General features: G+C 40.6%; 1 protein-coding gene across 1 annotated transcript; it reads left to right on the top strand.

Annotated features, from left to right (window-relative positions):
• Positions 1-993: 993 nt before the first annotated feature.
• UGDH (UDP-glucose 6-dehydrogenase) lies at positions 994-21756 on the top strand. Its single transcript, XM_054029165.1, has 12 exons — positions 994-1341; positions 3444-3612; positions 6641-6742; positions 8284-8484; positions 8584-8781; positions 9197-9344; positions 10949-11043; positions 14583-14713; positions 15529-15662; positions 16859-16950; positions 17036-17146; positions 20535-21756. Exons 2-12 carry the CDS (start codon positions 3451-3453, stop codon positions 20643-20645), a joined length of 1485 nt encoding a protein of 494 aa, XP_053885140.1. The 5' UTR covers positions 994-1341; positions 3444-3450; the 3' UTR covers positions 20646-21756.
• The last annotated feature ends 571 nt before the right edge of the window (positions 21757-22327 follow it).

The following is a 22327-nucleotide window of genomic DNA, read 5'->3' as shown; positions in this document are numbered from 1 at the left end:
AAGTTTCACCTCACTTACAAACTACTTGCTTACAAAATCAGACTTAAAAATACAAGTGTCACAGCAAAATCCTACTGAAAAATTGCTTACTTTCTAATTGTTACCATATAATTATAAATCAATTGGAATAGCAATACTGTACTTACATTTCAGTGTATAGTATATAGAGCAGTATAAGCAAGTCACTGTATGAAATTTTAATTTGTACTGTCTTTTTATGTAGCCTGTTGTAAAACTAGGCAAGGCTGGGTCTACACTACCCGTCTGAATCGGCGGGTAGAAATCGATCTCTCGGGGATCGAATTATCGCGTCTCGTCGGGACGCGACAATCGATCCCCGAATGGACGCGCTTACTCCACCAGCGGAGGTAGGAGTAAGCGCCGTCGACGGGGAGCCGCGGAGGTCGATTTTGCCGCCGTCCTCACAGCGGGGTAAGTCGGCTCCGATACGTCGAATTCAGCTATGCTATTCGCGTAGCTGAATTTGCGTATCTTAAATCGACCCCCCGTAGTGAAGACCTGCCCCAAATATCTAGATGAGTCGATGTAGCTCCTAGAAGACCTCAGCCTACCCCCAATGGTACATGTACCCCTGATTGAGAGCCACTGTTTTAAGCAGCAATTGAAGGGTTTTTGCCCACCATAGCTATTCGGGCCCAGAAAGGCCAACCTCACAGAGGCCACCGCTTCAAAGCGCCCCGCAGTGGCCTCCCTGGGCCCTGAGAGGGGCTATCTGGGAGCTGCTCAAACCATCAAGACTAAAATCCGCTTGCAGCCACCGCTGACTCCAGCCGCCTGTGAGCGCTGGTGAGCCAGCCCGAGAGGCAGGGAGCGGGCCCAGCACCGAGGCCTGTGTGTCTCAGGGAGCTGAGGCTTGGACTCGGCAGAGAGGACAGGCCCCGCTGCAGCGCGGGCGGCGGGAGGCGGAGCTGCTGGCCCAAGGCCGCCGGGGAAGCGGAGCAGAGAGAGAGAGCGCGCAGGTCACCTCCTGCCCCTCTCCCCGCCAGCCAGCTGGGCCCGGGGATCCTGCCGCTCCTCGCCCACCGCCCCAGCCGGTGCTGAGCTGTCCGGCCGGCATTCGCTGGCTGTGGGTGGGCGGGACGCGGGGGAGAGACCCCAGGCTCCCGCCCGCCCCAGCCTGGGTGCGGCTCAGCCCGGTCCCCTCCCCCGGGAAGAGACTCTTTAAATAGCGGCTCGAGCCTGGCTGCTGCCTGGCCAGGCGCTTCTTCCCGTCCCGCCACCAGCCCTCGCTCCGGCTGCATCTTCATCTCCCGCTCGGAGGGACTCGGAGCGCCGGGATCCCTGGCCGCAGGGACTGGAGCGGCCCGCAGCGTTCGCGCTGTATGTATCCGTATCCCCTGCCTTGTAGGGGCGGGATTTTCCTCCCTCTGCCCTCCGAGCCCCAGCGCGCTCGGGATCGTCTTCCTTCGCTCCCTGAAGTGCTGGGTTCTTCCCGTATAGCTTGGGTCATCTCACACAGCAGGACAAAGGGCTGGGTAGGGACCCGTCCTGCCTTGGCCCCGGGGAGCATGGATTAGAGGGGCTCTCTCTGATTTCCCTGTAGGTTACTGTGCCGTTGGTGGTGGTTTTCCTGACCTTTAGCTTCCACGGATCAGAAGCACACAGTGAACTTCCACCCAGGTCTGGGGCATTGCCGGAGTCTTGCTTTGTCCAACTCTTTCAAGGACTGTTGCATTTCTTTAAAAGTTTTCGTAATATCCGTTCTCTACAAGGCTGCCCACAAAAATGTGAAGTGTTAGTATCCTGCTGGCTGGTGACTGTTGAGTCTAAATCTGTTACGCTGTTTCTTTTTTAAAATCTTTTTCTATAACCACATTTTCTCTTCTGTTGTTGAAATTGTACATGCCTAGAACATAGCCCTTGCTCACCTTAAAGACTGAAGTCCTCTTTCTGTTCACAGATGACATACTAGCACTCACTGCAAGCTTTCCACATGCTGTCCTAGAAGAAAGTGTAGTGCTAAGGCCCATTCAATGATCTCGCTACTGAGATGGCTAAGAAGGGTGCCGGTTAGCATTCACCTTATTGTAACATTTCACGTTTTTGTAGGGGTGGGGTACCCTTGTCTAGAATGCACACTACCAGAAGTGATGTAATAGTTGTTAAAATAATTAGTGATTGATAGAAGCCTCTTTTGTCAGCAGTGAGCCAAGTTTAGTTAAAAAGGAAATAGTGTATTCTCATTAATAATGTACTAAGAATTCTTGCCTCTCTAGAGCCAATTTATTGTATATACAGTAATACTTCAGTATATATTTTGGGGAGCGGGAGGAAAGAGGAAGGCAATCTCTACTGCTGTAGTAAAAGTAATGTGATGACCTGGAAAATGACTGATAGCTACCTCCGGTAAGATTTAGGAATTGTAGAGCACAATGGGAAATAGAGCTAAATCATGTCATGATTACAGTGATCCTAAAATACTGAGACAACATGATCCAATATAATTGTGTAGTTTTAAGGGCTCAAGGTTGGCTCCTATGAAAATCAGTGGCAAAACACCTACACATTTAAATGGGAGAAGGATCAGGGTCTATTGTTCATTGTGTTCAAAGAAAGGTGTGATAGATACGCTTTAGAAATTTCTAAAATGAATAAATTAATGAGTTGTGGAAGAAAAGGCTAATTGTGAGAAATTTCACATCAAAGTTAATATAAGCTATATCAATGTTATTTCTAAAATTAATTTTGATAACTAGACTTAGTTGCATGCTATGTCACTGTTCAGCATGGTTGATTTGATAGCTGTATTTTGGTGTATAAATTTTAAAAACTTTGTAAGCATTTATCATTACCATGGTCCAGTCATTGAAGTGGCTGAGCACTATCTAGTCCCAAAGACTTCAATGAGAGGTTGCTCAGTTCCAGACAGAATAGGAACTCTGGTGATTAATTTTGAGAATTGTTACTGTTTGGTTAGCAGTGAGTGGTTTATCATGATTTATCACTGTTGAAATTAACTAAAATTAAAATTAGACTGTGAAGTAAAACTATTATTAAAAGGGTAGACTCAATTTACACTTTAGACCATACAATATTAGTTTTTCTATTAAACAGGAATGATCTTTATGTTTGTCATATTTTTAGTTCCTCTTTTAAGATGGCTATGGAAAATATGTTAGCATTTTTCTAATGATCTATGTATGTCTCATTTCAAAGATGCTAGCAGAATTTCCCTAGCTAGGATTTAAGTCTTTCTGGACACAAGAGACTAACTAGCTCATTTCAATGGCTGCTCAATTGGGATGCTCTTTTTATGATTATACTAATTATGTAAGGAAATGTTTCTGATAGTCTCCTGTTATGCTACCATAGTCAATCAGTGGCTTTTACTGTTTGAATTACTGTACAATGACCATGCCTCTCTCTCTTTTTTTTTTTTTTATCTCGCTCTCTCTTTCCCCCTCTGTCCCCTTCTCCACTAGAGCCACCATGTTTGAAATTAAGAAAATCTGCTGTATTGGTGCAGGCTATGTTGGTGGGCCAACATGTAGTGTCATTGCACATATGTGCCCTAAAATCAAGGTTACGGTTGTTGACGTTAATGAAGCTAGAATCAATGCCTGGAACTCTGATACACTTCCAATTTATGAGGTAAACTTGTGTTTATTATAGCATTTCTGTCTGTAATATAAAGCATTTGCCTCTGCTCATACAGAGTCGTCGTCCCCCCCCCCCCCCCGGCTCTCTTTGACTCCTAATGGCTGTTCTAGGAACATCAAAACTACATGCCTCATTCAAAAATAATGTTCCTTCAACAACTACACATTAAGCATGTGCTGTAAACAAGGGTTTGAAATGACCACTGGCCTCCATGAACTTAGTGCTGTCAGATGCTGGAGCGTGTTTCAGAGGTGACTTACTTAGGTCTTGTGCATCCTGGTCAGGAAAACATATTTACTGTATCCACAAAAAGAACAGGAGTACTTGTGGCACCTTAGAGACTAACAAATTTATTAGAGCATAAGCTTTCGTGGGCTACAACCCACTTCTTCGGATGCAGATAGAGTGAAACATACACTGAGGAGAAATATATACACACATACAGAGAGCATGAACAGGTGGGAGTTGTCTTACCAACTCTGAGAGGCCAATTAAGTAAGAGAAAAAAACTTTTGAAGTGATAATCAAGGTATCCAGTAAATCATACAAAATCATGGTTCTTTTTGGGCCCTGTGTACACTACACTCTTATAGCTGAGTCAGCAGACCAAGTTATGACAAAGTTTTTCTTTTGTTACAACACAGTTCCAATATGTAATGTGGATGGCAATCTGTGTCCCAGAGGGATGCTTTGGACCACAGTTGTTAGGTCACATCCACATTACAAATTGTAACCAAGTTGTAAGTTAGGGGACAGCCAGCCATATTACAGTTATGTCTCCTGACTCTGTAACTGTAATGCAGCTGAGCTCCTAGAAGGGAGAGAACAATTTTCCTGGCTGGTGGAGACAGGGCCTAATTGTGCTATTCACACCTGTGCAAACAGGCCATCAACTTTTAAGGAGGCAGTGAAGAATTCACCACTTTCTCAGTACACCATTGCAAATGGCTGTGAAATGGTGAATCAAACTTTCACCTAGCATACAAGTGATTTAGCAACATACAGGAAAATGAGAAACCATTGTGGGGCTCATTCTGCCACTCTTAAAGTGAGTAGTACCTCACTACACAAGCAGTTTTGCTGATTTTTTGACTGGCATCAGGGTAGCAAAATCTGGTCCTATGCTAGTTGTTCACTGGAATCTGGTGTTCCTTAAAGTTAGGATTTTTGCTAGAGCTTTAGTCCTTCCTATGAGGAGTCAGCTTTTTTTAAACCTGAATGATACCCTGATGATCACCAGGGGTGCCAAGAACTTTTCAACTCCTAACCAGTAACACTTCACATCTTTTTTTGTTTTTTTAGTTATAAAATCATTTTTCAGTAAGCACATACATTAATTTCAGCATCAGAGATCTGTTGATATGTAACATTATCATTGCTTTTTACACTGCAAAAGGATTTCCATTGTAGCTCAGTGGTTTGAGCATTGGCCTGCTAAACCCAGGGTTGTGAGTTCAATCCTTGAGGGGGCCACTTAAGGATTTGGGGTAAAATCAGTACTTGGTCCTGCTAGTGAAGGCAGGGGGCTGGACATGATGACCTTTCAAGGTCCCTTCCAGTTCTAGGAGATGGGATATCTCCATTAATATGTGATTGTCTTGTATACAAATTACCATTTTTAGCACTTGATATTTTACAGTTTTTGCTCATTAAAGAGTAGTTCTCGTCACCCCCCACTCTCCTGTGTTGTTATAAATAACAACATTGACATGAGATGTACTGACCCAGGGCTCAAGATGTACCTGCCCACACTTTTTAATGGAAAAAGCTAATGTTTTTGCTCAACCCTCAAAAGCAAGGAAAGTAGAATTTTGCAAGGCTGCCTTACATTGTTCTTTTGGCCATAATAAGAGAGAAACTTGTTTCTTGTCTTCTGATGTTCCCTCTGATTTTTACCCTTGCTGTAATATCAAATACATGACAAAGTTGGTCTGTTGACCTTTGTTTAAAAAAATCAAAACCATAGCCTTTGCTCTTGTTTCCAGAGCTTGGTTAAAATTTAACTAATGGTAAAATGTATAGCATTCGGATTAGTGGATAAGAATTGTGGAAAGAATTAAGTACAGATCTTAACATGGATGAGCAAATGTTTTGTTTTTTATTAAAACTTAAACTGTTTGAGCAAATTAAAACACAGCTAGTCTCTTCATACCAGAAGCACATCTGTTTCCCAGTAGGATATCTATTGCTTACAAAGAACACCCCAAAATTTGTAAGAATGAGTTCAGACATTTGCAGTTTTTGATCCCCTGACACTTTGTGCTCCACTCCCTTCAACTATCATATAGGAAGATACAAGCTAATCCTTTGGTTTCTACATGAGCAGTCTTTGTACCTGAATCCCAGCAAAAATCACAGCTGGAATGTTAATCTTATTCATAATTGGGTTCTGGTGTTTGTTTGAGATGGCTCAGGTTCTGTGGTAATGATTTTCTACTTGAGTTAATTTTTTATTTCTGTTAGGTCAGATGTCTAGTAAACAGTGAGACAGCAAAAAATGTCTTTGTCTAGGTAAAGTGCAACTTCCCTCTCTTCCCCCAAACAACCTTTACCTTGACGCAGTTACTGAAAAAGGATCTTGTGTCATTCTTTTGATAGTACTTTTATAAGTAGGATTGGGTGAAATTCACAATTCTTTACTATTTTATTTAGAATAGTGGCTTTAGTTTCTGTTGAATAATTCAAACATTTTTGTATGAAGTCCTAATACATGGAGTTTGTTCAGGTATATGAATAACCAGAGGCCCCATGCAAGTGGGGGGAGGCATTGGGGAAGCATCCCAATGCTATGTTTCTGTGTAAGAGAGGGCTATAATTAGTTTGTACTCAGTATGATCCTCTGTGAATCCACACAAGTTTTATTTTCTGACTGATTTAAAATAACTTTTAATAAAGATTAAATTAAAAAAAAATTGAAAATAGAATCTTTGTTGTACTGTGTGCTGCCCGTTTGAATATACTGTTATCTGTTTTAACCAAATTTTGACTATTAAATACTTGCCTGTCTCTCTCTCTCTAGCCAGGGCTAAAAGAAGTGGTAGAGTCCTGCCGAGGAAAGAATCTCTTCTTTTCCACCAGTATTGATGATGCCATTAGAGAGGCTGATTTGGTATTTATTTCTGTAAGTCGTTTCTTTTGCACTTTGATATTTATTATCGTTATTATATTGCTGTGCTCAAATGTGTGGTTGGGGGGTGAGGGAGTTCAATTTTTTTTTTACATATCCTTTATTTTGTTTGAAGAAGTGATGTAGTTTCAGGAAGCATAACAGACTTGTGCTGCACTGTGTGGGTTTTACCAGGCAGGTATGCTTAGCTTGCAGTGAGGATGATAAAACTCTTAAATCTTCTTCCTTTGCTATTATTTATCTCTCTCTATCTGAACAGCGCCCAACAAACTTTTGGACTCTCTATATACAAATAATAAGCTTGTTACTTTACATAGCTGAGTATTTTCTGAAGACACAATACAAAATAAGCCCACAGTTTTGTAACTAGTGTGGACTTCTATTTGTAGCATTCCACTGAAGTTGATGGGACTCGTGCAGAAATAAGAGTCCATTAGCAGGTTTCATTGCAGGATTGGCAATGAAAATTGTATAATACTTATCTGGATATAAAGAGTCTTTAATTTTTTTTTTCAGTACTTTTTAAAATTCAGTTAATTAGTGGAGAGGAGAAGACTGCAGCATTTTTGTTTTGTTTTGTTTTCTTTTTAGATAGTTCCACTCTCTTGAAACACTAGGAAACAGGTCCTATTAAACACAACGCTTGTGGCATTTTGCAGTGTCAAAAGTCATGTACCTAGTTCCATATGCAAAGAACTACATAATAAGCTATGGGGCTGCAGACCATTTATTGTTCTATTCTTCAGGTACTTTACAGAGAGCTGTGATATTGGGAAGAGCTCTTGTTAATAAGCTCTCCTCCATCCCCTGGGAGAATCTTCTGCATGAATCAGTAAAGTCTAATATTAATGCTATGAAATCACTGAGCCTGTAGATTGCCAGCTGAGTTCCTGTCCCTGGCTGGTAAAACATGCTGTGTTGTGTTTTAATTTCAATATTCTTGCCTTCAGCTTGTAACGAGAAGGACCCTCTATGTTCAGTTAAGTGAAATATTGCCCTTCATTGACACTTCCCCCCCACCCTACTCAAGTACAGCAGTTTTCAGGAGCTCTGTGGCTGGTCTGCGCTTAGCTTTTCAGTCAGATGGTTTTGGGGGGGTAGCCTCCCTACTATTAGCATCAGAGGAATCCCTCAGAGTAAAGGGAAATAAGGGGGAATTGAATCTTTGCACGTATTGTAGCTTGAGTTGGGGAGAAGACTAGAAATAGCTCTTTGTGTGTATGGGGAAGCAATTTTGAATAAAGATTGGACTCTGCTGAAGCCTGCAGAGATGCTATGAATAATGTCCCTTGTGTAAATCCTATTTGATGATGAACAGAGCTTAGTGATATTTTTTTACAACTTAGAGTGAGTAATTAATATGTCTGCTAGCTGTTTGTTGATCTGGCAGCCAGTTACTGGCTGAATCAGTAAAACAGAAACTTTCCTGTCCTTGGAGCGTAATCTCATGTATGCAGGAGTTCCAGTATCTTCAGACTTGTGAAAATTTTGTAAAGACTGTAATAACTTTTTCCTTCCCATGAATTTGTAACTAGGTTAACACCCCAACAAAGACATATGGGATGGGAAAAGGCCGGGCAGCTGATCTGAAGTACATTGAAGCATGTGCTAGGCGGATTGTACAGAATTCAAATGGTTATAAGATTGTCACCGAGAAAAGCACAGTCCCAGTACGTGCAGCAGAGAGTATTCGTCGGATATTTGATGCCAATACAAAACCTAATTTGAATTTGCAGGTAAATATCTAGAAGTTGCGGACTAAAGTGTCCCCTCCTCTCCCCCCTCCCCCCAATTCCTTGTTTTACTTCAAACTTTATTTTCCTGTCTGTTTGCAGGTGTTGTCTAACCCAGAATTCCTAGCAGAAGGAACAGCTATCAAGGACCTAAAGAACCCAGACAGAGTGCTGATTGGTGGAGATGAGACTCCAGAGGGACAGAAGGCAGTCCGTGCGCTATGTGCTGTGTATGAGCACTGGGTTCCCAAAGAAAAAATCCTCACAACCAATACTTGGTCATCTGAGCTTTCCAAACTGGTTTGTATCAGTTATGGTGCTATGTCAATCAACAAATTAAATACAAAATATCAGCACTGATATTGGTAAGAATAATCCTCCAAAAGCCGTAGCAACTAGTTATCTGAATGCTTATAAGAGATTCCAGTGCTGCATATCAAAATTGTTTGTTCCCAACTTACTAATAGGCTTTTCTGTATCAGAAAATACCTTATCCCAAATCAATTCTATTTTGGTAATGAAATCATACATATTGGAAACAGCAGAAAATGGTAACGTCAACCAAAAAGCAAATCTAGTGTACACATTGAAGTAATCCCCCTTTTTTTATCTGTACCACACACAAAAAAACCAAACCACACCTCTCCATTGGCTTACAGATATCTTATTTACAGAAGGGAAAACCACCTCTGTGGTGTTTGTGTTTTATTTACAGGCAGCTAATGCTTTCCTTGCCCAGAGAATCAGCAGCATTAACTCAATCAGTGCTCTGTGTGAAGCTACAGGAGCTGATGTTGAAGAGGTAGCAAGAGCCATTGGAATGGACCAAAGAATAGGAAATAAGTTTCTGAAGGCCAGTGTTGGTAAATGAAGAATCTTTTTCTCTTTTTAGACTTGATAGGAGAACTGTCTCTATCCAGCACAATAGCTCAACTGGAAACATTTAAAAATAAGCACTGGTATTCTGAAGTGACTGTTCAATGCACAACAGCTTACAAAAGACCTACTGTCCTGCTATGGTTGATGTAGTGTTTTTTGGTGTTTAATGAAAGAGATTGAGGATTCAGATAATCCTCTTTAGAGTCTCACACTTCCGGTTGGCATGGACTAGCTAGAACACTGAGCATCCATCAGGGAAGAGAGGTTACAATTTCATCCCTCTAGAGCATTCCCTACTGGCTGGTTGATGGGTAGCTTTCTAGTCACTACATAGTCTGTCCACACTCTAGTCAGCAGAGTGAATTCAGTTATCCAGACTTTGGTATTGCAGACTGAGATCTGATATGGAAAGCTATCAGTATGCAAATTCTACAGATCCAGTCTGACTGGCCACATATCCTGAGACTCTGTCTTGGGGGCAAGAAACTTTGTGGAGCATGTCCATTAGCTGGGTCAGTGGGAAAAGATGCAACCCTATTCACATGGCTACATCTCCATACTAAAAGTATTTAATTTTTAAAATTACTTTACCAAATGTTGTCTTTTCTACCAATGTTTATAATAGAGGAATGGCAAAGTAGCAAAATCTGTTATCCAAATATACCCATTTTTCAGATACCTACCTCTCTGGCTTGGTAGAGGGGAGTCTGAGAGTTCTGGATCCTGCCACTCATTATCTTAACCCCTCATCAGCTTTTTTTTGTTCTTTGGCTCCTGACCATGATAGTGAGTGAGAATACAGAACTCTTTTAAAACTAGTTTAAATCTAATCTGTGGGTAGTGGCCCTAAGGGGAAGAAGCAGCAGATCTCTTGAGGTCAGTGGCAAAACTGACAGGATTTTAGGTCCTATTAGCTGCTAAAGTAAATAGGATTGAAGAACAGGATTTGGAAGAATCCTAGGAGTTCAGTTAAAAAGACTGGCAGCCCATCCCTGGAAAACTATTCTTGATATTTTGGTCAATAACTGCCAAACTTGGGGAGTGCCATTTTAGAGTGTCTGTGTTGTGGAGGGGCATAGATTTACTCTTCTCCCCACCTGACTCCCACCCTTGGCCCTTGAGCCCCTATACCCATCTCCTCCTAGGAGCCTCAGCCCTGGAGGGAGCCCCTTTACCATCCCCTCCCTACTAGTGAGCCTCGCCCTCAGGTGATGGGACTGTCCCACTTCCCAGATGGTCCCTGGTGTTGAGAGGAGCCTCTGCGGTTTCGGCAGCCGGTAGATTGGGGCATGGCAGAGTGCATGCAGAGCTGGATCCAGGTGCAGGCCACAGTGTGCTCCTAGTTGTGATACGTGCGGCTGCTAGTTTCAAGATCAATGCACACACGTGCACACAGCAAAAAAAATCTGGCAAATTGCATCTCTTGACCAGCAACCAGCAAGAGTAAGAAACTGGCCAGGCCTATCAAAAAGTGGCCTGCATCAGCTCCCCGGCGTATGCCAGACATAAAGTGATTCCAGTATTGCTAAGTACACTAATCTTTTACTGATGAAGACCATCTGTTGAGTAACCATTTCCTTTCTTTCAGGATTTGGTGGTAGCTGTTTTCAGAAGGATGTTCTGAATTTAGTGTATCTTTGTGAGGCTCTGAACTTGCCTGAAGTAGCTCGCTATTGGCAACAGGTATGAGTCCATCCACTAGCGTAAAACTTATTCAAACAGGGCATGTCACTGTTACCTCTGTAATGAGCCAGTAATTCTTTGGCTTGCAACTTTTCAGCATTGTCTGTGGCAAATTATCGTTTATCCTTCAGTGTGATTGGAACTGAAAATAAAATATACCCTTAACTATAGAGGTAATAAATATTTATTAATAAGTACTTCGTATAGCACCTTCTACCCAAGGTTATTAGAATGCTTTACAAATGTAATAAATGAGAATTCAACACCCCTTCAGGGTGGGCATTACTAACCCTATATTAGACGGAGGGTGTAAATTCAAAGTGTGATTTCAGGCAGACCCATCCAGGCTAGCTTTAAGTGTACTACCATGACTAAGAATAGCAGTGATGATGTGGTGGTTTAGAGTAACCCATGGTTCTGGGTGGGCTTGTACAGCCTGCACTGCCGCAGAAACACTGCTATTTTTAGCCATAGTGGCACAAGTAAAGCTAGTGTGGGTATGTCTAGTGGAACTGCAGTCACACCTCAGATTAGTGTAGTTGTAACCCCTCTGTGCCTTAGGGTAAATGACTTGTCCAGCACAACATAGGAAGTTATAGAGCTGGGAACAGAACCCTGGTCTCCTGACTCCATGCCTGTTGTTTAACCACAATCTATCCTCCTTGTCTCAGTCCAGCATTAATGAAGGCAACTTATTTTAATACACTTCCAAATAACTCTAAAGTTTTTATAGAAAACCCGCCAGAACCCATGTGCTGATTCCAACACTTTGCTGCTGATAACATTGTAAAGACCCTCGCTAGCCAATTACTTGATTAAGCAAAAGACTAACGTATGGGCTGTCAGGTATCCATGTGGATAGTGCATTATATTATCATGTGAGCAAACAGTTTCTAGCTCAGCTACTATTTGTGTGTGTGGTTGCTACAGAACATCATAGGTAAAGAAGGCATTGTCTTGTCATTATCCTGAGTACGAGAAACTGCAGGAGTTAACCACGTTAGCTGGATGATTTTAAGATGAGGAATAGCAATGAAATGGTTGGTTTCAGAATAGCAGCTGTGTAGTCTGTAGCCGCAAAAAGAACAGGAGTCCTTGTGGTACCTTAGAGACTAACAAATTTATTTGAGCATAAGCTTTCGTGGTCTAAAACCCACTTCATCGGATGCGTACAGTGGAAAATACAGTAGATTTATTTATATATATATATTATACTGAGAACATGAAGCAATGGGTGTTACCATACACACTATAACGAGAGTGATCTGTTAAGGTGAGCTATTACCAGCAGGAGAGAGAGAGAACTTTTTGTAGTGGTAATCAAAATGGCCATTTCCAGCAGTTGACAAGAAGGTGTGAGGAGCAGTAGGGGGTGGAAAATAAACATGGGGAAATAGTTTTACTTTGTGTAATGAAATGGTCAACGCTCACCTGGGGCTTCAATTAACATTAAGTTGAGAAGACAGGGACAAATTTACACTTATTGTTTTAGCCTGTCTGGCTCTAAGATCAAGACAAAACAATCCGGTTTCAGTGTGGCAAGTCTGACAAAGATGGAATAAAAACTTTATAAAAAAAAAAAAAAAAAAGTTTAGAGTTGCATTGGTGCAAAATAAAGGTGTTACTTTAAACTGGTGTGAACCTTCATGTGGACACTCTTATTTTGGTTTAAGGGCTGATCTACAAACTTTTTGTATGGCTTTAAATATATCTGTTTTAGAAACAGATGTAGGCCTGGTCTACACTAAAAAGATAGGTCAACCCAGGGGGGCATGAAAATCTGCAGCCCGGAGGAGCGTAGTTAAGCTGACCTAACCCTTGGGGTAGACAGCACTGGGTCAACATAAAAATTCTTCCATTGACCTAACTACCGCCTCTTGGGAAGGGTGGATTACGTATTCCAATGGGAGCGTTTCATGTGTAGACAAGCCCATAGTGAGTGGAAGCCCCCTAGTGTGGTTGCATGCAGCTATACGAATAAAAGGTGTGGTTTATCTTGGTTTAATTTAAATTGATTAGGGACAGGTTTAAGCTACACCAAAATAAACTGCTCTTAATTTAATTTGTGTCCGCATAGTTGCTTGCATTGGTTTAATTAAATTGGTTTAAATAAGCCATACAAGATTGTGTGTAGACAAGGCTTTAGATTCTGGAGGATACAGTGAAGTCTGTAGCGATAAGGCCCAGATGAAATCTTTGAAGGTATTTAGGCACTGAACTTCCATTGGGCCTAAAACATTAATCTTAAACCCTCCTCTTAAGTGCTTTTCTGCCACCTTGCCACCTTTTTTTTTCTTCCCCTGGGGCAAAGAGTGATTTACACACCACGTATAGAAAACCAAATCAGTGCAAGTGATATTTTACTATTAACATCTATTTTCTGAGCAACTTATACCTGATGTGGGCCATATGCCACTGTTCACATCACTTCTAAGTGTAGTTTTGTTCGTTGCAATGAGAATATGCTCACGTTCAGAGTCACAGGGAAGGTTATTGCCTACATTATCTGAGTTATGTATGCTTTTGACCAAACAATCTCTGGAGAACCTGGCTTTCTTACTTGGTCATTGGAGGCAAAGGTCCAAAAAAGACTAGGGATCAAGAGTTAAAATGTTGGGGGAAGGGGGAGAAAAACAGCACTCTAATATGGAGGTAGAGAGTAACCTACATATTGCCTCAAAGTCTTTCTCAAAGAGAAGTATTTTTATCATTAAAGTGCATCACTACCACTTACATCCATGCCAGTCTTTGTGCATTGACATGTTACAGTATGCACTAAATGGGTACTAATACTGCCTGACTGTTGTGTAAAATAGATGTACTACATAATATATATACACAAACCTAGAGGGAAGTGAAGTTTTTGCTGTAATCTGTTGGCATAATGCCCTTATTTTCTAAGCTCATTTACTCCCTGAAAGGTACCACAATGCTCACTCCTATTGTTGTTGCTTTCCATGTCTTGGCCTAAAATAGTGAGCTGTGTGTGTGTGTGTGGGGGGGGGGGGGAATGGGGTTTGGTATTGGTTAAACTACATTGCACAGAAAGAAAAAGTAAAATGGATTATAAAAATGAAATCAACCATTAAGATCTGGGGAAAGCTTCCACACAATGGCGCAACACCTAAAGTTGGGACAAAATTTTCCAAGATCCTTTCTTAAGCAAATGTTCACTGGATGTTTTACTAATGAGGACAGCAGAATTTGGTTCTTGGTAGCTTCTGAATGTTAAATCAATTGAAAACATCCACTGACTTCAATGGGATCAGGATTAAGACTGCTGTTACTGTTTTCTGTTACTGTGATTAAAAAAAGCTGGATCAGTCCTTCGGTTACTCATATTTTTCTTATTAAAAATAGAAATTGCAACCATGTTAATATTTAAAACGTGTACATCTGCCTAAGTTCAGTTTTAACTAAGTGCTTTTATCAGGAGCAGAGGCTTAGCAGTGGCACTCTTTTCCCCAGTAACTATTAACACTGCATTTCTTTGGTCAAGTGTAACCTCATTCATACCACCATATTCTGCATAATTTCAGGTGATAGACATGAATGATTACCAGAGAAGGAGATTTGCTTCTCGTATTATTGACAGCTTGTTTAACACGGTCACTGACAAGAAGATTGCTATTCTAGGATTTGCATTCAAAAAGGATACAGGAGATACAAGGTGACAAAATGCATGAAACTAATTAATGCTGTCATAAGGCATGCTGGAATGACTTATCTAATGTTGCACTCCATCTACACAGCTAAAACAACTGTGTAGATGGGTAAGAGGATCAAATAGATGCCCCTCAATTTGTTTTGGCTGAAATGTGGGGGGGTGGGGGGGAAGGGGGCCAGTGGTGACTGCTGCCCGGGGCTGCAGCCCACGGCTGCTCTGGCCGGCGACCTCTCCAGTTGCTGGCCGCAGAGCCAGCTGCTTGGGCAGCTCTGGGGTCAACCACGCTGGCCCCTGCAGAAGTCACGGAGGTTGCGGAAAGTCACGGAATCCATGACAGACATGGAGCCCTACTTGTAATTACTCAGAACCATAATGCAGGAGGTTTCTGCTGAGTCACCCTAAACTCAGATGCTAGAGTTCTGTATTCACAGGCAGGGAATCTGTAACCCTGTTGCACCCCCATTGAGTGTGGTTTTTGGCCCCATTCAGACTAATTGGCCAAATTGCACATTAAATTGTGACTGAACCAGATTATAGTAATAGATTTAAATATTTTTTTAAACACCGTAAATGAGGGCTTCTTTCTTTGGTGGCTGGGATTAAAATTTTGTTTTTAATCCTTTAAGCTACTCTCTTCTATTATGTTTTTACTGATGATTTACTTTCCTGGGGCCATGTGTTATCACTGGAATTACATTCAATAATTTCAGTTTGAAAGCTTTGGTATTGCTCATTTCTGAGTATTTGTTCATGTTGTTCTAAATAAATCTAAATGTTTGTCTGAAGACTTCCATTAACTGGCTGACTTATTTTCTTAGAGAGTCTTCCAGTATTTACATCAGCAAGTATTTAATGGATGAAGGAGCAAAACTCTATATATATGACCCTAAAGTACCAAGGGAACAGATCATCCTGGATCTCTCACACCCAGGTGTCTCAGAAGATGACCAAGGTGAGGGAATTTTGCTTCTCATAAATTCTATCTTTCTGCTGTGTCACCAGGCAGAATCCATCCAGTGCTCTTGAAATTGCTTTCAGCGTGGCAGAGATGGATGCTCAGTTAAATTATTAAATCAGGAGTTTGCCTCAGTTAAAAAGGCTCACTGTCAAGTTGGTTTTTTAACTTAATTCTTCATAGCCTCTAAAAGGCTTGCATTTGTGAAAGTTACTTCTGTGCAAGTCTGTCCCCTTTGACACATTAATTTTAAAGCTGTGTAAAGAGTGTCTCCTTCAATTCAAAAAGAAAGTGGGAAAGAGGAGGGAGGGAGGGAGGAAGGAGACTACTGTCATTTGACCAGCTCCTTCTCCCCTTCCAGGTTCCTACCTGGTACATGTTCAGTCTTGTGCCTGGCTAGTCTAGAGAAGAACTCATTATAATTTTCTGGAAGCTAATTCCATGGGCTCTTGGGGCTTGTAGTAAATCGCATCCACACTAGGAACACTTTGCTACTATATTATACTGGTATAGCTATACCAACAAAATGCTTCTAGTGCAGACTTGGTCTAAGTCTGTAATGCCCTAATTCTAGAATGCCCTAACAGAAAATAAATAAAAATAAAAAGAGGAGTGGAGGCACACAGAGACCCTGGTATTGGGTACAAGAGGAAATGGGGGGCACACAGAGACCGTGGCATGAAGAAAGAGGGGAGGATGGTACACAGGGAGCTTATGAAGGAATTCATGGAGCCCCTGGTATGTGCAGTGAGCTTGGCCAACAGAAGCCATGTAGTGTGTACGCAGTATTAAATAGTAAATGTGCATGGAGTGTTTGAAAAGCACTGTGCTGCTATTATCACTACTCAATATTGATTATTTTACAATGAGCTCCAACCATGTCTGGATCTAAGTATTGGACAATTACTTCTAATTCCTTAGTGAATTTGCAACAAAACTTTCAAACTTAAGTGCCTAACCTAGGCATTCAAGTAAGTGCCCTGACCTTACAGAGATGTTGTATACCCACTGCTGCTGTTGTCTTCAGAGGCTCTAGGACCTTTACATAAGGGGGAAATGTTCAGGTGTTGTTGACATTGAAAGTTTGTGTTTGAGTAGGACTAGCAGGGAAATTTTCCTATCAGGGAGTACACATCAGAATGCTGCCAGGAAATGGGGAAGCGTAATGCTTCATTTTCCTTTTTTTGTTACAGTGTCTCGTCTGGTCACTATTAGTAAAGATCCATATGAAGCCTGTGATGGCGCTCATGCCCTGGTTATCTGCACTGAGTGGGACATGTTTAAGGTAAAAAGATTTCCCCCCCCCCCCCCCCGTTTTTTAAAGGTAAGAGGAATTCTGACACTTATGCAAATTCTGTGGGTCTTTACAGGAACTGGATTATGAGCGCATTCACAAAAAAATGCTGAAACCAGCTTTCATCTTTGATGGTAGGAGAGTTCTTGATGATCTTCATAATGAGCTACAAGTCATAGGCTTCCAGGTAACTAACTGTTTTTCCTTTTGGAGAAGTATGGTCGAATCACAAGAATCTAGTATGTGAGTTTAATACCTTGCTTTAGAGTTAACCTGTAAAGGTCCTTTTATTAAGCCCATCACTGATTACACTTGTCCTACAATACAGCTCTGGTTGTAAACTGATATTGCTTTAAAATCCAAGCCACATCAGGCTGTTCCATCAACATTCAGTAACACAGACAAATTAGTTTACTAGACGTAGGCTTTGTCTACACTAGGACTTTTGTCAGCAAAACTTTTGTCACTTGGGTGTGAAAAAACACCCTCCAGGCAACACCCCTCACCCCCCTGACCAATATACGTTTCACTGACAAATGTGCCAGTGAGGACAGCGCTATGTCAGCGGTAGACGCTTTCCTGGTGTCATGGTTTCCGCCGCTCATTGGGGGTGGTTTAATTACCACACAGGAGACCTTACAGCAGTGGTATAGATGTACAGCTGTAAGGCCCATAGTGCAGACATGGCCGTAGCTGGTATTCTGGCAGCATCAGAATGATGAATATTAAAATTTGACAGGTTTCAGAGTGGTGGCGGTGTTAGTCTGTATCAGCAAAAAGAACAAGGAGTACTTGTGGCACCTTAAAGACTAACAAATTTATTTGAGCATAAGCTTTTGTGGGTTAAAACCCACTTCATCGGATGCATGCATTGGAAAATACAGTAGGAAGATAAACTTATGCTCAAATAAATTTGTTAGTCTCTAAGGTGCCATAAGTACTCCTCATTCTTTTTATTAAAATTTGAGTGGATGATCTCCTGACACAAGTATTTCATCACTTCAAGGCTCAGTTAAATTCTGAATAAAACATAGAAACCAAATTAGACAAGTGTTTATAGTGGAATGTTTCCTTTAGTAAATGCTGAAGTGCAAACTTATCCATCATTGAGGTCTTTATCTAGCACATTGCTATTTGGTCCACTTTATCATGTGGCTTGGAGAATCAACTATTGTTTCTGTGTGCCCAGCTGTAGTAGTTGGCTTTCTAAGATAAGCAACAGATAAGCTCTTGTTCAAGAGGGGAAAATACACCTCTAATTAGTCAATGTATGGGTCTCTAATCTAGTCCACTCTTGAGCAGAATTATTTGGGCCTAATTCTCCTCTTACACCAGTGTAGATTGGGAACATTTATATTGAAGTCTATGGAATTAAATGGGTGTAAGTGAGAGGCAAATCAGGCTCACCATGTGGAAATGAGGATGCCTGTTTTTTGGATACACAAGTTTCCTGATTAGTTTGTTTGGCTAGTTAAAACAAGTTGGAAACTCTTAGCCTTGCAGAGTTGCATTGGTTGTTTTGTTTTGTTTTTGTTTTGTTTAAAAGCCAAGCACCATTATTCATGTGTTTACAATAGGTCTGTCAAGCGATTAAAAAAAAAATTAATTGTGAGTAATCGCATTGTTAAACAATAATGGAATACCATTTAAATATTTTTGGATGTTTTCTACATTTTCAAATATATTGATTTCAATTAGAAAACAGAATACAAAGTGTACAGTGCTCACTTCGTTTATTTTTGATGACAAATATTTGCACTGTAAAAAACAAAATAAATAGTATTTTTCAATTCACCTCATACAAGTACTGTAGTGCAATCTCTTTATCATGAAAGTTGAACTTACAAATGTAGAATTATGTACATTGTTTTGTTTTTCAATGTAAAACTTTAGCACCTACACGTCCACTCAGTCCTGCTTCAGCCAATCGCTCAGACAAACATCCTTGGTTACAATTTGCAGGAGATAATGCTGCCCGCTTCTTGTTTACAATGTCACCTGAAAGTGAGAACAGGCATTTGCATGGCGCTGTTGTAAATATCTTGCGACGCCGGTTACATGCCAGATGCGCTAAAGATTCATATGTCCCTTCATCTTCAATCACCATTCCATAGGACATACATCCATGCTGATGATGGGTTCTGCTCGATAATGAGCCAAAACAGAGCAGACGGATGCATGTTCATTTTCATCATCTTGAGTCAGATGCCACTAGCAGAAAGTTGATTTTCTTTTTTGGTGGTTCAGGTTCTGTAGTTTCCGCATCTGAGCGTTGCTCTTTTAAGATTTCTGAAAGCACGCTCCACACCTCATGCCTCTCAGATTTCTGAAGGCACTTCTGATTCTTAAACCTTGGGTCGAGTGCTGTGGCTATTTTTAGAAATCTCACATTGGTACCTTCTTTGTGTTTTGTCAAATCTGCAGTGAAAGTGTTCTTAAAATGAGTATGTGCTGGGTCATCATCCGAGACTCCTATAACATTAAATATATGGCAAAATGCGGGTAAAACAGAGCAGGGGACATCCAGTTCTCCCTCAAGGAGTTCAGTCACAAATGTAATTAATGCATTATTTTTTAATGAGCATCATCAGCATGGAAGCATATCCTCTGGAATGGTGTCCAAAGCATGAAGGGGCATACGAATGTTTAGCATATCTGGCACATAAATACCTTGCAATGCCGGCTACAAAAGTGCCATGCGAATGCCTGTTCTCACTTTCAGGTGACATTCTAAATAAGAGGCAGGCAGCAGCATCTCCTGTAAATGTAAACAAACTTGTTTGTCTTCGTGATTGGCTGAACAAGAAGTAGGACTGAGTGGACTTGTAGGCTCTAAAGTCTTATGTTGTTGTTTTTTTGAGAGCAGTTATGTAACAAAAAAAAATCTGTATTTGTAAGTTGCACTTTCATAATCGAGATTGCACTATAGTACTTGTATGAGGTAATTGAAAAATCCTATTTCTTTTATCATTTTTACAGTGCAAATATTTGTAATAAAAATAATATAAAGTGAGCACTGTGCACTTTGTATTCTGTGTTGTAATAAAAATCAATATCTTTGAAAATGTAGAAAAACATCCAAACATATAAATTTCAATTGGTATTCTATTGTTTAACAGTGTGATTAATCGTGATTAATTTTTTTGAGTTAATCAAGTGAGTTAACTGCGATTAATTGACAGCCCTAGTTTTAAATTAAGATTTGAAATACATTTTAGAAACTCTTAAGCACCTACTTCATGTTCCTCCTGTAGGCAGTCTCATTGAAGTCAATGAACATTCACTTGCCTAGCATTAAGCACATACCTAAATATTTCCAGGATTGAGGCGTCTCTTTACTGTAACAATTCTTAAAGGGATTGTTTTGCATGTGGAAAGTGAGAGATCAGTTTTAGTAGACAAACTTCTTTTTTGAATTAGAAATACAACCACTTAATGTGGCTTTTATCCACTGAATGTATATAACAAGTTTAGGCAAAGCCCCCAAGTTTACTGGTTCATAGATTCCTCACAGGCTGACAAGATTCTTTTTGCACAAGCTTTACATAGTATATAAATTTTCTTTCCTCTTCCAGATTGAAACAATTGGGAAGAAAGTGTCCGCAAAAAGAATTCCTTTTGCTCCTTCATGTGAAATTCCAAAGTTCAGCCTGCAAGACCCACCTGTCAAAAAACCCAGAGTATAAGTTTTACTAGGTACTGAAGTATCACAATGGACCAGTGTGAATTTTTTTTAAAGATATTGTTCTTAAATTGTAAAACAATTTTACATTAGAAATGGTAGCCGTGTACCTGGTACATGTGAACCCAAATTTTCTAATCTCTCTCTCTCTTTGAAATATTGTAATTTTTTTTTTCAGTTATTGAAGACTGTACAGGCCTGACTGTTTTAATAATCAATTTTTTATGAACATTTACTTCAGACTGCGAACTTTTGTTTTTAGAAATATTCACAAGCTGCACTTTAAATTTTATAAACAATATAAAGGCCAAAAGTAATTAACAGAATTGTTCTTGCTTTGATCCAGGAATATGTGGTGCTCAGTAATGTCATTGGCGTTGCTGAAGATTTTAATTTGACTCTGGGGTAATTTTGTTGTCTTAGATGCCTGATCTAACTCATGTGAAAATCAGTGGAAAGATTCTAATTGACTTTAATCAGAGTTGGATTGAGCCATTAAATAGAATATTGATCTGGTTTTAACAATGAGATCCTGATTGGGACCTCTGGGCACTGATGCAATATAAATGTTTAGTAATGTGTCAGGGAGCTAGATCCATGTCTGCCATTAATTCGGTGATAGTTCTGCAGTGGGTTTGCAACGACAGTCTGACCTACCAGCTATGTCCTTAATAATTCCTTGGTCTTGGCTCTATTATACATACCGTATAGCATCTGTTGTCAGTTGTAAATTATGGATTTAATTAGATTTTTGGGGCCAAATTTCTCCTCTGTTTCAGTGTTGCCACCCTACTGTCTTAAACAGAGAGAAGCATTTGGCTCTCATGCTTTCTCCTCTTGCTCAGCACTGAGTAAAATAAATGTTTCCGTCCAAGATGATGGATACTCAGTGGTCCTTTTCTCCCCTTCCTGCAACCATATGCGAGCTGGAAACAGATGTTCTTCCCACTGAATCTGCAAGAATTTACCCATGACTCTTCATAAAGTAGTCAGCTTGCTACCTCACTCTGATTACCAGGAATAAGTCTTGTTTGTTTTGATATTTTTTTCTGCTTTAATTTCTACTTTACATTGTCCTAATAGGTCTGTGCTATTAAATACTTTTTAGTAATAAAGTCTGCATTCCATCTGTTTTGTCAGTTCTCGGCTTGGGGGTTTTGACCGACGGATATTGTGAGTTGTTGTCAGGGAGCCCATGAACCCTTCATTTTCTTTATGGCTAGAAGGGCATGGAGGCCTCAAAACCCTAAGTAACATGGGCTCATGGGGTTAAAAAGTGCTTGGCAATTATGAATGTAATACTTGGCTGTGTATATTCTGAAGGTGCAGTATGGAACAATGTGTTTATTGCTGTAAGCGATTGGTGCATATGGCAATAAGATTATGATAATCATTTAACACCTGAAACTTTACACAAACATACTTAATTATCTGCAGTAGGAGCTGAACCAGAAAGGGATTTGGGTGCCAAAGTCTAAAATGTAGATCCTCAAAACCCCTGCTCAGCTGCCTCATCCTGTAGGGGTCCCTAAAGTCCGTGGGCCATGTACACAGTTGCATAAGTCGTGATACCCAGGTGTCACGCTCATGCCTAAGCCCCAGCAGGAACCTCAAAATAGGTATTGCCCCACCTATTGATCCCCCATTTATAGCCTTTAGCCCAGTGGTTAAAGCACTCAACCAGGA

Source organism: Malaclemys terrapin, chromosome 5 (assembly GCF_027887155.1).
Source record: "Malaclemys terrapin pileata isolate rMalTer1 chromosome 5, rMalTer1.hap1, whole genome shotgun sequence".
Taxonomy (NCBI): Eukaryota; Metazoa; Chordata; order Testudines; family Emydidae; genus Malaclemys; species Malaclemys terrapin.
The sequence above is the reverse complement of the archived record's forward strand: the minus strand, read 5'-3'. Positions and strand labels throughout refer to the sequence as shown.

What these genes read in the sequence shown, in the direction of transcription:
- UGDH (XM_054029165.1), top strand. Translation starts at nt 3,451, where the DNA reads ATGTTTGAAATTAAGAAAATCTGCTGTATTGGTGCAGGCTATGTTGGT. An exon ending in CATCTGAGCTTTCCAAACTG is followed by an intron (nt 8,782 to 9,196) that starts GTTTGTATCAGT and finishes TTTTATTTACAG; the next exon opens with GCAGCTAATGCTTTCCTTGC. An exon ending in AAGGATACAGGAGATACAAG is followed by an intron (nt 14,714 to 15,528) that starts GTGACAAAATGC and finishes TTATTTTCTTAG; the next exon opens with AGAGTCTTCCAGTATTTACA.